General features: G+C 40.5%; 1 protein-coding gene across 1 annotated transcript; it reads left to right on the top strand.

The window, feature by feature from the left end:
* The first annotated feature begins 674 nt into the window (after window positions 1–674).
* ppp1r21 (protein phosphatase 1, regulatory subunit 21) lies at window positions 675–14,761 on the top strand. Its single transcript, XM_058384935.1, has 22 exons — window positions 675–1,250; window positions 2,606–2,674; window positions 2,838–2,984; window positions 3,294–3,395; window positions 4,868–5,032; window positions 5,121–5,179; window positions 5,375–5,469; window positions 6,780–6,832; window positions 7,318–7,467; window positions 7,574–7,675; window positions 7,798–7,886; window positions 8,001–8,137; window positions 8,237–8,329; window positions 9,042–9,169; window positions 9,328–9,480; window positions 10,160–10,252; window positions 10,325–10,573; window positions 10,672–10,707; window positions 11,203–11,319; window positions 11,471–11,569; window positions 11,659–11,787; window positions 12,718–14,761. The coding sequence occupies exons 1-22, from the start codon at window positions 1,197–1,199 to the stop codon at window positions 12,745–12,747; spliced, it is 2,349 nt and encodes a 782-aa protein (XP_058240918.1). The 5' UTR covers window positions 675–1,196; the 3' UTR covers window positions 12,748–14,761.
* Window positions 14,762–15,155: the final 394 nt, after the last annotated feature.

Genomic DNA, 15,155 nt, shown 5'->3' with positions numbered 1-15,155 from the left:
CTCTGTCTCTCCCCCTCTCTCTCTGCCTGTCTGTCTGTTTGCCTGCCTCTCTTTCTGTCACCCCTATCTCTCTCTCTCTCTCTCTCACACACACACACACACACACACACACACACACAACCTGTCTCTGATCTATATCCAGAAAATCCAGGGCCACTTTTTTAGTGGAAATCCACCCCTGACTTTGTAGCTGATGGTTCTCGTGCAGAATGAAGGTTTATAGAGCATTTAATTCTACAAACACAGTGACTTCAGTCATAAAGCTGTTTTTATTTATAAAAGGTTATTACATCCGAAGATTCTCCAAGATTGTTAGGGTTTACAGAAAAAAATATGCACGTGTGTTTAAAAAATGTATTAAAACCAAACTATACAAAATTAACATATGTTCACTCAAATCAAGTTATTGATCGTTATTTACATGTCTGAATGAAAATACCAATAATTCTGTTGACTGTGTATTAATCACATTTTATTTGTATTTTATTTCGCCTATCATTATGCTTTTATCATGAAAACGTGCCTTCATTTACCTCAGCTTCCCTGTCTACGTGATTGAATCCTAAATTGTCCTGGATCGGGAATGTAGTGCCCTCTTTAGGGTGTGCCCGGTAATTAAATCACACTTCAAGTAGGGTGCCTATTAAGTGAACATGACGCTATTTGGGCACGCCCACTGTTGCGCTCTAGAGCTAGTCAGGTTTAGCTAAGCTACAATTCTTCGGTTAAGATCTGGAGCTAGGTTAGATGTAGATATAACTAGAATATTATAACTAGTTAGTGGAAAATTAGTGCACGGAGTGACTCGAGGGAATGCTGCGATATTTTTCTAGAGGATGTCATCGATGTTAAATAAAATGTTAAATATTTATTTTTATCGTTAGCTAGCTAGCTCCATTAGCTAATACACCGGTTAGACATATGAGCTGACTAGCTCATGTTGTTTTATAGATAATTATTATCCTCTGTTTATCTGTCTTTATTCAGTTAAAAATGGTTTATTGACCGTTTTCTTGCAAATTATTTACTCTTTCTAGCTAATACTGCGCTTTTATTAGTCAGTGTGTGCTCAAAGCTTCCGAGTTTGCTATTGTAGAACAGTAAACAGTATATAACGTTTATAACACATCTATAACATAATAATAAGCATTAATTTACATTAGTGTAGGATATCTAGTTTGTTATTTCTCATCATCATGGCTGCAGAACTTCAAGCAAAATACACCAAACTGGCTCAAGAGTACTCAAAGGTAAAGGGAAAAAATATATATGGTGTGTCTAATTGTTTGATAATAAAATAATCTTAAAAAATATGTATTTATTACAATATTATTACAATATAAGTGTTTATAAGAAATCGTTTAATTACCCTTTAAATCATTTATTGTGCTTTTTTAAATTTTTTATTATTTTTTTTGTGCAGTTGCAAACTTTTTCAAACCATTTAAATTCACTCCTTTTCTCTATTATTTTCTTAAATATTTATTTTATGGTATTTCAATTAATATTAATGAAATATTCTTCAGTATGTGTGCTGAGTAAAATTATTTTTATGCTAAACTTTTTTTTTTAATTAATAAAAAAGGACATGTATACAATATATAGGGTCATTAAGTATACAGTAAAAAATAACAACGAATGAATGGATAAATAATTTAAGTAATTTAAAAAATAACTAAATTAAATGATTTTCTTTAATTTTTTAATTAAATAAAATTTTATTATTTAATTAATTTTTAAAAATAACAATGAATGAATGGATGAATAATTTTGTAATTAATTAACAAAACATTATTAATTAAAAAATAACAATGAATGAGTGGATTAATTATTTTTTAATTAATTAAGAAAATAACAATGAATGGATAAATTATTTTTAATTAATTAACAAAAATTTGATTAATTAAAAAATAACTTTGAATGCATGGCTAAATTATTTTTTAAATAATTAAAAAATAGCAGTGAACGAAAGTACAAATTACATTTTAATTGATATTTTTGTAAAATAGAAATGTAAAATAATCATTGTTTTTTTTCCCTGAATATTCTGAAAAGTTTAGACTTTATTTAAAGAGAAATTATTTTTGTGAAATTATAAAATAATACAATAAAATAATAGTGACTAATAATTTTTTTTCTTTCTGAGCTATGCAGAAATGTCACTATTTATTTATTAAAGCTTTTTATGTGATTAACGTTTTAAAAATGAGCAATAACTTAAAACCTCTTAAGTTAAGACTGATGAAGATTTATAAGATGAAAATTTTTAAGGTTTTAGGATTTTTTTGAAATTTTTTTTTTTCACATGAAAAAGGCAAAAATGTTTGACCTGTCCTTTCATTTCACATGAATTAAAGAATAAAATGATCTGAATATCTGTGAAGCAGAATAAAGCATCCCGAGTGCCGTCTCTCTCTGTCCCGTGTAGTTAATATATAAACTCCAGCAGCCGTCATGTGGCAGAAATGTTTAGTCTGCAGATTCTTTAGTGGTTGTTGTTCTTGCACCATCAGACTTCTGCTTCCTTCCTGTACTTGACACCGTAACAGGATTTGGCTTTTCTCCTTAACAGATCTTAATCTGTTAACTTTTATTTGTAAAACAGCTCAGAGCCCAGAATCAGGTCCTGAAGAAGGCCGTGGTGGACGAGCAAGCCAATTCCAACTCCCTGAAGGTACTGCATTGTAAAGAAAGTGTGTGTTAAAGATTGTGAGCACATTAAACACTTCCCTGTCATGCTTTAACTCCACAATCATCATCATCGTCACCATCACGATCAGTTTTATGGAGTATTTTCTGCTAGCCACGCCCATCTTTCATGTGTTTTTTGCCCTCAGGAGGAGGTGAAGCAGCGTGAACAGAGCCTGCGTAAAGCCGAGCAGGAGATGGACAGCCTGAGCTTCAGGAACCAGCAGCTGGCCAAAAGAGTGGAGCTTCTCCAGGAGGAGCTGCAGGTCATCGAAGCCAAGAGTAAAAAGGGCAAGGTAGCTGTGCTTTTTATTTCAGGGTGTTTACGATGTGCAAAAAAAATAAAAACAAGTATGCACACAGCTCTAAATCGTCCCCGAGTTCAAGTTTTATATTTAAAGCATCCTTATTTTAATTACTGGACACACTGATAGAGCTGAGATGACACTGAAAAGTCGTGTTTTAGTGACTGAAAGCTCCATCTCTGACACCTTTCTGTATCATTAATGCTTTTTTAACACACTGATAAATCTACTAAGACTAAGACCAGGTTAATAAACATCAGCTGGTTAGCTGTTAAGGAGATTTCTTTGTTGTTCTATTAGAGTAAAGCCGATTCGCCGTCTCAGCCCAGTTACCAGACGCAGAGTGTGTTTGACGAGGATCTGCAGAAGAAGATTCAGGAGAACGAAAGACTTCACATCCAGGTAAAAATACAAGGAACCCTGCATGGTGTACAAAAACCCAGAAGCTGCAGGAGTGAGCAAAAATACACACATACACACACACACATATATATATATATATATATATATATATATATATATATATATATAGATAGATAGATAGATAGATAGATAGATAGATAGATAGATAGATATAGATAGATAGATAGATAGATAGATAGATAGATAGATAGATAGATAGATAGAGAGAGAGAGAGACACTCTTTATATCCAGTGGTTGCCATGGTGACAAGAAAACCACAGTAACTCTGAACGAATTCGGATGTGTTGTAAGATTATCACTTATCGCATACTTGTAGGAGACGACCCCGTTAATGTTCTTCATGCCCTCTCCAAGACTCGTTATACGGCGAAGATCCTCTGGAGATAGACCTGCGATTAAAATAAGACAACATTCATCAGTGCAATCCTCTCATATTAAACAACAGCAAGCTTTTGGTGTAATACTGAGCCTCTGAAAAGTCTTAAACATAGCTGTAATGGATAATTAAGACTTTCTAGCAACATATACACTATATTACCAAAAGTTTTGGGACGTCTGCCTTTAAATGCACATGACCTTTAATGATGTCCTGTTCTTAATGCGTAGGGTTTAATATGGAGTTGTCTCCCGCCCTTTACAGCTATAACAGCTTCAACTCTTCTGGGAAGGCTTTCCACAAGGTTTAGGAGTGTGTTTATGGCAATTTTTGACCGTTCCTCTGAATGGTGCATTTGTGAGGTCAGGCACTGATGTTGGACGAGAAGGTCTGGCTCACAGTCTCCACTCTAATTCATCCCAAAGGTGTTCTATGGGGTTGAGGTCAGGACTCCCAATTACTTACACTTTGTTATAACACCACTAACAGTTGCCCATGGAATATTTAGTAGTGAGGAAATTTCACAAATGGACTTACTGCACAGGTGGAAACCTATCACGGTACCATGCACGAATTCACTGAGCTCCTGAGAGAGACCCAGTCTTTCACACATATTTGTAGAAGCCGTCTGCATGCCTAGGTGCTGGACTTTATACACCTGTGGCCATGGAAGTTATTGGAACACCTGAACTTAATCATTTGGAGGAGTGTCCCAAAACTTTTGGCAATATAGTGTAACTTTATTTAACGTTTCTCAAATCTTCCTCTATGATTGACCTCTTCTACTCATGATGCTCTATTTTTTCCTGTACGCTCCAAGGCATTCTGGGAAAAATAGAAGGATAAAAGTATGAAACATTTTGCTAAAAAGGTGAATATTGTTTGGAGCCGAAAAGATAAAGAATTATTACATTAATTGATGTTTAGATGTCTAGTGTTAAACTTTAGCCTCATGGGATTTGACCCACAACCATTAACTGGTATGTTTTTACATACCAGTTAATGAGATAGAATCATTCAGGAAAATAGAGTAGAGACACGTATCTCTGAGCCGCACTGTCGACACTCTTTCAGTTCTACGAGGCGGACGAGCTGCACCGTCAGCAGGAGGCTCGGCTCCGGACCAGACTGGAGCAGCTGGAGAAAGATGCCGAGCAGCACCAGGCGGTGGTGGACGGTCTGGCCTCCAAATACATGGACACCATAGAGAAACTACAGAGCGACAAGGCTCGTTTAGAGGTATAACAAAGTGATTACACTGGTTTTGGATCAATTTACAGTTCTAGTTCTCATTATGTGTGTGTGTGTGTGTTTGGTTTTTCTGTAGATTAAAGTTCAGACACTGGAGAGAGAGGCCAAGGAGTGTCGGCTCAGGACAGAGGAATGGTACTATATATATAAATAAATATGTTTTTCTCTATCACTCAAACACAGCATGTTGTTTGTAAGCCCTGTTTAACCTGTTTTGAACCAGATAACAATTATTCATCATCATTTTTAAAAAATAATAAATGACCTGAAATACAGACACAGTGTAGGGTTCTGAATATGTATTTGTTTTTCCCTGTCCTGTGTCTGTAGCCAGCAGCAGCTGAGGAAATATCAGACAGAGCTGAGCACTCAGCTAAAACACAACAGCAGTGTGATCCAGGAGAAAGTGCCCTTCAACGACACCAGTTAGTATCTACGCTTCTCACACTCAGATCTGGAAGAACAAGCAGGCCGTTAGAGATGCTCTCTTCTCATTTTATATACACTGTATTAGCCAAAGGTTTTGGGACACCCCTGTAAATGAATGAATTCAGGTGTTCCAATCACTTCCAATGCCACAGGTCCATGCAGACTGATTCTATAAACATGTGTGAAATAATGGGTCTCTCTCAGGAGCTCAGTGAGTTCATGCGTGGTACCGTGATAGGTTTCCACCTGTGCATTAAGTCCATTTGTGAAATTTCCTCACTACTAAATATTTAACAGTCAATTGTTAGTAGGATTATAAAAAAGTGGAAGCAACTGGGGACAACAGAAACCCAGCTACGAAGTGGTAGTCCACTTTCTACAGAGTCAATAGCTACAGATTTCCAAACTTTGTGTGGCCTTCAGGTTAGCTCAAGAACAGTGATTGAAGAGGTTCATGGAATGGGTTTTCATGGCCGAGCAGCCTTACATCACCAAGAGCAATGAAAAGTGTCGGATGCAGTGGTGTAGAGCAGTGGAGATGTGTTCTCTGGAGTGACCAATCACGCTTCTCTGTCGGGCAATCCGATGGACGAGTCTGCCAGAAGAATGGTACTCACGACGAGTGTAAAGTTTGGTGGAGGAGGGATTATGGTGTGGGGTTGTTTTTCAGGGGTTAGACCCCTTAGTGCTCTTAATTCTTCAGCTTCATACCAAGACATTTTGGACAATTTCATGCTCTTTGTGGGAACAGTTTGGGGATGACCCCTTCCTGTTCCAACATGACTGCACACCAGTGACCAAAGCAAGGTCCATAAAGACATGGATGAGTGAGTTTGGTGTGGAGGAACTTGACTGGCCTGCACAGAGTCCTGACCTCAACCCCATAGAACACCTTTGGGATGAATTAGAGTGGAGACTGTGAGCCAGACCTTCTCGTCCAACATCAGTGCCTGACCTCAGAAATGCACTTCTAGAGGAATGGTCAAAAATTCCCTTCGGATTAAGAATGGGATGTCATTAAAGTTCATGTGCATGTAAAGGCAGACGTCCCAAAATGTTTGGCAATATAGTGTATATATGGTGCAAAACCTGGAAAAAACGGGTGGTTTGTTCAAGATTGTTCATTCATTCTGATTGAAATCAATATATTTACTTCTTCGTTTTAAAATATAAAGCTAAAGAATTCAGTGTACACTGATCTATATGATCTACCACTGTAACATCGGACTTCAGATTAATGTGCTATTCTTTACAAGCTCAGTCCTGCACTGATATTTTCCACCTTTCTCCTCCTTCCTTTCTGAAGAATACAGTGACTACAACAGCTTGAACGTTCCCACACACAACCGAAGACATCAGGTGAGGAGGCATCGTTGTTATTATTATTTACACCACAGTGACTCTGAATTCTCCAATCTGATTGTCAGAAAGTGTGTGTGATTTTTGTGTAACAGTTTCGGCTGTGATATCGTTAACACGCTTGTTCTAGTACGTTATGGTTTCTATAGCAACAGCGAATTTACAGGGACTTCTAAGGGAGGGAGGGATAGGGGGAGGGAGAAAGGGATGGGGGAAGGGAGGAAGGAAGAGAGGGATAGAGGGAGGGAGGGAAGGAAGGTGGATGGGAGAGATGGAGAGAGAGAGACAGCGAGAGGTTGGTGAAATATAGCAGCTATAAGTAAGTAAGTGAAAACTGGACGCTGTCTCTCGGATGGTCCACATCATTAATAGTCGTTAAACTGAGTGACATGTCATTCATTAATAAATTAAATATTGTAATTGTTGGAGGATCTCTGGCTAAATGAAAATAACACACTACCTCACACCTCACTTCTTGTGTTCAGCTGAAAGCTCGAGACGCAGCAGGACAGGCCGTGGGCTTCGTGCAGGATCTCGTCTCTGCTCTCCTCAACTTCCACTCCTACACAGAGCAGAGGGTTCACATTTACCCGCTGGACTCCTCTATCGAACCTGTCTCACCTCTTAATCAGAAGGTACACACACACACACACCATTTCTGACATACACTCAGGGATCAGAATCGGTCTAATCTTTAACATGAACTATAAGAGACTCAACACCGCCGGTTTGTGTGTTCAGTTCTCTCAGTATCTGCATGAGAACGCTGCCTATGTACGCCCCCTGGAGGAGGCCATGTTGCAGCTGCACCAGAGCATCACCGAGGACACGGTTACAGTGCTGGTGAGTGTTCAGGTGGACACACGGTGTGGGTGAGAAATAATAACTTTCACACTCTATAGGATTATTATTATTATTAGCCAAGCCACACTGATTATCCTCGCCCTGTTTCTTTGTGCGTGAAGGAGACGGTGGGGAAACTGCAGGACTTTTCCAAATCCTTCTCCACGTACACGGGCTTTCTGCAGAAGATCCTGCCTTATCAGCTAAAAAGGTAGATTTTAATCACCTCATCATTAATAAATATTGGATGGATGGGTGGATTGAGGAATGGATGATATTTAACAGTATTTAATTTTCACCTGTCTCTCTTCACGTGTGTGTATAGTTTAGATGAAGAGTGTGAGGTTCCTCTCTGCACAGCGTCTTTGAGCACTAAGAACCGTGAGTTACAGAGCGATATGAAGAGGGTGACCGCTGTGTTCGAGAAGCTGCAGAACTACATCAGTCTCTTGGCCTTACCTGGTGAGTTCAGCACACTCTATTCATTTATATGGCAGGACACACAGATGATTATTAATCAGCCGTGTGTGTGTGTGTGTGTGTGTGTGTGGATATCTGCAGGTTTGCGCTTGGATGCCATGCCTCAGAGCAGCTCCAGCGCAGTCTTCACACAGCTTGCTGCATGTTTACATGGCCTGCACGATACCACCAAGGGTAAGACCTGACCACATGTCCAGAAACTTACTCATATATCTTAGATTCATCTAAGTCTGGACTCTGTTCTGGTCACCTGGCTGCTAATGTATTACACACACTCACACTTGGTGTCTATCTATCTCTTTCTCAATCTCTCTCTCTCTCTGTATCTCTGTGTCTCTCTTTCTCTACCTCAATCTCTCTCTCTCTCTCTCTCTCTCTCTCTCTCTCTATCTATCTCTGTCTCTCTCTCTCTCTTTCTCTACCTCAATCTCTCCCTCCCTCTCTCTCTCTCTCTCTCTCTCTCTCTCTCTCTCTATCTATCTATCTATCTATCTCTGTCTCTCTCTCTCTCTATCTATCTATCTATCTCTGTCTCTCTCTCTCTCTTTCTCTACCTCAATCTCTCCCCCTCTCTCTCTCTCTCTCTATCTATCTATCTCTGTCTCTCTCTCTCTCTTTCTCTACCTCAATCTCTCCCTCTCTCTCTCTCTCTCTCTCTCTCTCTCTCTCTCTCTCTCTCTATCTATCTATCTATCTATCTATCTACTTCTGTCTCTCTCTCTTTCTCTACCTCAATCTCTCCCTCTCTCTCTCTATCTGCTCTGTCTGTCTCTATCTCTATCTTTCTATCTCTATCTCTCTATCTCTGTCTGTCTGTCTCTGTCTCTGTCTCTGTCTCTCTCTCTCTCTCTCTCTCTCTCTCTCTCTCATATTACCGGGTCATTAGAGCTGTCCAAGCACTACAGTCAGAAGGTGGCTCTTGAGCAGGAGCTGCCAAACATCACTCAGAAGCTGCGCACCACTAACGAGTGTTTACTCTCCTCTCTGGCCTCTCTCACCAACAACACAAACAAGGTAAGCCAGCAGGGGGCGCCTGTTGGTCAGACTGTCAGCTTCTATACATAAACAGTTTATCCAAATTTCCAGACAGTTTTGAAAATGAGTCTCAGTGTGAAAGGTTATTATTACACAAGACAAACCTATGGATCTGTTTTTATTTTCATTTTATACAGATTGCAACTTTCTTCAGCAACAATCTGGACTTTTTCACCTCCTCAGCTGGGTACGGGCCCAGAGGTGGAAACGGGAGCCTTAACCCCCAGCAGGCACACAGCATGCTCAGTAACAAAAAACACGCATCTGACTACATGCTCGCACTCAGGAGGGTCAGTGAGAGCGTTTACTGTTCTTCAGTACCTTATCACATTAAAATAATAATATACACAGTCCAGGTATAACATTATGACCACTGAGAGGTGAGGTGAATAAGACTGATGATCTCCTCATCATGGCACCTGTTAGTGGGTGGGATATATTAGGCAGCAAGTCAACATTTTGTCCTCAAAGTTGATGTTAGAAGCAGGAAAAATGGACAAGTGTAAGGATTTGAGCTTTGAGTTTGATGAAGGACCAAATTGTGATGGCTAGACCACTGGATCAGAACATCTCCAAAACTGCAGCTCTTGTGAGGTGTTCCCGGTCTGCAGAGGTCAGTATCTATCAAAAGTGGTCCAAGGAAGGAACAGTGGTGAACCGGTGACAGGGTCATGGGCGGTCAAGGCTCATTAATGGACGTGGGGAGTGAAGGCTGGCCCGTGTGATCCGATCCAACAGACGAGCTACTGTTGATCAAACTGCTGAAGAAGTTAATGCTGGTTCTGATAGAAAGGAGTCAGAATACACAGTGCAGGACGGGTCAGGGCTGTTTTGGCAGCAAAATATGGACCAACAAAATATTACGCAGGTGGTCATAATGTTATGCCTGGCAGGTGTATTATATTAACTCTGAATTCAGATTGATGAAAAGTTAACACATCTCTCTATTCATTTTTCTCTGGCTTTCAGCCGCGTCCCGAGTCCGTTCCCTACACCGAGGCTCTGTCCAACCGGCGCATCCTCACCAGCTCCACAGAGAGCAGAGAGGGCCTCATGCAGCAGGTACTGTCTTACTAGTAAAGAAATCAGACTTCCTGATACACAGCAGTGGAGCTGAGACTGTTTGTACTGCAGGTGCAGCAGAGTCAGGAGAAAATCGCTCGTCTGGAGCAGGAGAAGGAGCACTGGCTGCTGGAGGCTCAGCTGGGACGAGTACGACTGGAGAAGGAGAACCAGCGCATCGCTGAGCTGGAGGCCAGACTCTCGGCAGCACTCGGAGACTGCATCGCTGCACCCACCCACGCCGACTCCCTCTCCACAGGACCAGCCGAGCCAGAAAAAGACGAGAAAACGGCCAGAGAGGCGTCTCAGTGCACCAGTTTGGTCAGTCCTGCTCACGTCTGAATGAAAATGCAGATCCATTTTTATCCAGAAAATCTCTTCAGTGCTTTGGGAATCATTTTTATTTTCTCCATCACCAGGTTGGAATTCTGACCATGACCCCGACTAATGAGAGTGTAAGTTCGTCACTGCGGAATTCAGTGCAGTTATTCATTTAGATGCTTTTTAGTAAAAATCTATCTTTTTAAATCCATTGATATCTCCATCGTTCCTCCAGAGGAATTAATATTAGTATTGAACACTTCACAGACTTCTATCATTGCATCATAAAATATCACATCTTCTGACAGCTTCTCTGTTGTCTGATGATGATTTCTGTGGACCACCACACCATAATATTATTATTATTATTATTATTATTATTATTATTACAAAATGTACTGAATAATACTGAACTGAATCCTGAATTTTTTCCTTCTATATCGTTAGGAGTCATTAAATCCTTTGAGCATGTTTCATGATTAAATATAAGACCAGAGATGTTCTACAAGACGTGTCCAGCTCTCATTCTGATCACACACAGATAAAACCTGCGTTATATAATATCATTTTATCTCCCTGTGATAATGACGTCACGTCCGAGTTGACGCCCGTGTCTGTGTGTCCTGCAGGTCGGAGACGAGGAGTCTCGGGAACACCTGATCAAAACCCACTACATGGCGCGAGTGGCCGAGCTGACCACACAGCTGCAGATGTCCGACAGCAAGGCCGTGCACTTTCACGCCGAGGTGAGAGCCTGCTTTTAACTTCATCATAAGGTATACGCTTAAATGACCGCTTAGCTGTTGTCAATTCAGCTTAATGGACACTGTAATTTTCTTATTTAAGATACTACATTATATATATTCAGTATGTTGTATCATATGTTTTCCTCTCCAGTGCCGAGCGCTGGTCAAACGTCTGGCCATTGCAGAGAAATCTCGCGAGGCTCTCACAGAGAAGATGAAACAAACCAATCAGAACATCACGTCCCTGCAGGTAACACTGACCTGCACTAGCTGAGAACCGTTAATAGTCACACACACACACGCACACTTGACTTCCTCTGGTTCTGCTTTGTTGGACAGGATGAACTGAGCACAACCAAGAGGAGCTACGAGGACCAGCTGAGCATGATGAGCGATCATCTCTGCAGCATGAATGAAACCCTGAGCAAACAGCGTGAGGAGATCGACACACTCAAACTAGGAAACAAGGTCAGCTCTTTAAAGGCACTTCCCAATACTGAAATCTACACACACACTTTAATACGCACATATCCAGTGGACCGCGCTTATCAGTGTCAGTGATCGAGGTGACCGGACCTCATCCTGAATTACAACAGCCAGATGACGTGTATGCAGTTTTCTGTAATCTTAAATGTCACTGAACATTGTGTGATCTTCTAGGGAGTATGTATTGCTAATGTGGCTGTTGGGTATAGATAAATATTCTTTATTCATATTAATATGGAATAAAACACCAGTCAGGTATAACACTGTGAGCAGTGAGAGGTGAAGAGAATCAGACTGATGATCTCCTCATCATGGCACCTGTTAGTGGGTGGGATATATTAGGCAGCAAGTCAACATTTTGTCCTCAAAGCAGTGTAAGAATTTGAGCTTTGAGTTTGATGAAGGGCCAAATTGTGATGTCTAGACCACTGGATCAGAGCATCTCCAAAACTGCAGCTCTTGTGGGGTGTTCCCGGTCTGCAGTGGTCAGTATCCATCAAAAGTGGTCCAAGGAAGGAACAGTGGTGAACCGGTGACAGGGTCATGGGCGGCCAAGGCTCATTGGGGAGTGAAGGCTGACCCGTGTGATCCGATCCAACAGACGAGCTACTGTTGCTCAAATTGCTGAAGAAGTTAATGCTGGTTCTGATAGAAAGGGGTCAGAATACACAGTGCAGGACGGGTCAGCTAAAGGGGGAACAACACAATATTAGGAAGGTGGTCATAATGTTATGCCTGGTTGGTGTATTATATAAACGCACACATTTTTACTCACCGTTCTTCATTAATTCCTGCACACGGTTTCTGTTCACAGATGTAAATGTATCTGCAGCACAGACTTTCAGGCAGAAATAGAGGTTTAATATTACTTTATTGTAATTGTGGTGTTTTGTGTTTTTCTTACATTTTTAGGGAAACTCCAAGAAGAACAAGGGCCGGTAGTTTCATTTGCAGTCATTTAGCATTGGCACGAGTGAAGAAGGAGGTGCTGGGACCAGGCAGATTTGTCTACACACACACACACACACACACACACACACGACAGACACACATGAAGACATGATGTCCTTCTGTGTTCAGACATAACTGACCAAACATTATTGTGTGAAAAACTGACATTTCAGCACCGTTCCCCCGCTGCTCTCTTGCCATCTTTTCCATGCAGCTAGTGATTTTTACAAATTAAAAGACCCAAAGTGTGCACAAGGATCACACACTGATCCGTACTGCGAGTATAACTTCGACTCCACACACTGATAAACATTTCATCACGTGAGCATCAGTAGAGCCTAATTACCGTTTGATTAGTTTCCATGGTTACAGAGGATTTTAAAACATGCACATCATTCACATCATCCTTAATGTTACACTATTACTGTATAAGAACATAGGAAATAACATTAAAGATGCAAACACTGACATTCAGAAGCTTTGGAGTTCCAAGATACTGAGACTGCACCTTTAACGGATTTATACATTTAACAAAATCTGTATTTCTATATTGTTCTGCACAAGGCTAAAGGCCGAGTCTCTTAACACGTCGAGTTTTAAGAAATATTCTAGAGTTTTCCGCAACCGAAGGATTTAACCGAAGCTCTGCCGTGATTGGGCGTTTTTACCGAACCCTGACATATTGTTGTGAATATTATTTTTTCTTCCACCATTAATCTATATGCAGTGACATGAACTCTGTTAAACACACACCGACGTGCTACAGTCACCACGACAGTGACTTTTATCGCTCTTAACGTTAAAATTTTGTGTCGTAGCTCAATATCAAATATAACTATACTCTATTGGCAAAAGTACTGGGACACGCCTCCAAATCGTTGAGTGTTTTTCAGGGGTTGGGCTCGGCCCCTTAGTTCCAGTGAAAGGAACTCTTAATGCTTCAGCTTCATACCAAGACATTTTGGATAATTTCATGCTCTTTGTGGGAACAGTTTGGGGATGACCCCTTCCTGTTCCAACATGACTGTACACCAGTGACCAAAGCAAGGTCCATAAAGACATGGATGAGTGAGTTTGGTGTGGAGGAACTTGACTGGCCTGCACAGAGTCCTGACCTCAACACCTTTGGGATGGATTAGAGTAGAGACTGTGAGCCAGGTCAAAAGTGGGATGTCTGCAAAACTGGGACCTCAAATTCATTCCAAAGGTGTTTTATGGGGTTGAGGTCAGGACTCTGTGAAGTTCCTCCACACCAAACTCACTCATTTCACTGGAACTACGGGGCCGAGCCCAACAACTGAATTCAGTGATCTGGAGGGGTATCCCAATACTTTTGGCAACGTGGTGTATTTTAAAAGGATGTATTCTGCAACCTGAGAGAGAGATCCTCCATGTTAAATATATGTTAATCCAGTACAGGAGACTAGTTTGTACCTCAGTAGTACTTCAGCATGTAGCCAGAGATTATAATCAGTGATGTAGAGAGCTGTGAAGGTACAAGCTCTCACTGTGAATGATAAATGTTATAAATATGCACTGGGCAGGAGTTTTCTGCAAAAAAAAACAAAACAAATCGTTAATGTGAATATATGTCTTGATTCATACATTCATATCACGTCTTATATGTTTTTGTTCCCTTTTTTTAAAAATTTTGTCTACCACCAAACTTTTCTACCATGGTTTTGATTGTTTCTTTCCAGCGGTGAAATCAGTGTTGTGTAGGATTTAATGTACAGATAAATATCAACCAAGCACTGAGAGAAAAGATACGAGACAAAACACACACACACACACACACTCCGTTTCAACCCTGATCATCTGTGATTAACGAATCCTGAACTTTTTCTTTTATTTTTTAAACAAATGATGGTGAGAGTTTACAGATCCACGTAGTTGCTTCTCTCCAAGTTTACAGTCTGATCATTTTAATCTTCTCCAATTACTGATCACGTAAAACCGTGTAAATGAAACGTCACACCATAATAAAACATGTATTTCAATGGTGCACTGTTTTCACATCATACTTTCTGTAATCTTATATCATTTTTTTAAATTATATATATATATATATATATACACACACACACACACACACACACACTGATCAGCCATAACATTATAACATTATGACCACCTGCCTTATATGGTGTTAGTTCCCTTTCGCTGCCAAAACAGCCCTGACCAGCCCAGCCCTGAGACATGGACTCCACTAGATCCCTGAAGGTGTGCTGTGGCACCAAGATGTTAGCAGCAGATCCTTTAAGTCCTGTAAGTTGAGAGGTGGAGCCTCCATAGAAGACTTACAGGACTTAAAGGGTACTTTTTAATAGATACTGACCACTGCAGACCGGGAACACCCCACAAGAGCTGCAGTTTCGGAGAAGCGTTATTCACTTAAC

The sequence above is a fragment of the Hemibagrus wyckioides genome, linkage group LG29, assembly GCF_019097595.1.
Source record: "Hemibagrus wyckioides isolate EC202008001 linkage group LG29, SWU_Hwy_1.0, whole genome shotgun sequence".
Taxonomy (NCBI): Eukaryota; Metazoa; Chordata; class Actinopteri; order Siluriformes; family Bagridae; genus Hemibagrus; species Hemibagrus wyckioides.
Note: the sequence above shows the minus strand (reverse complement) of the source record. Positions and strands in the feature narration are given on the sequence as shown.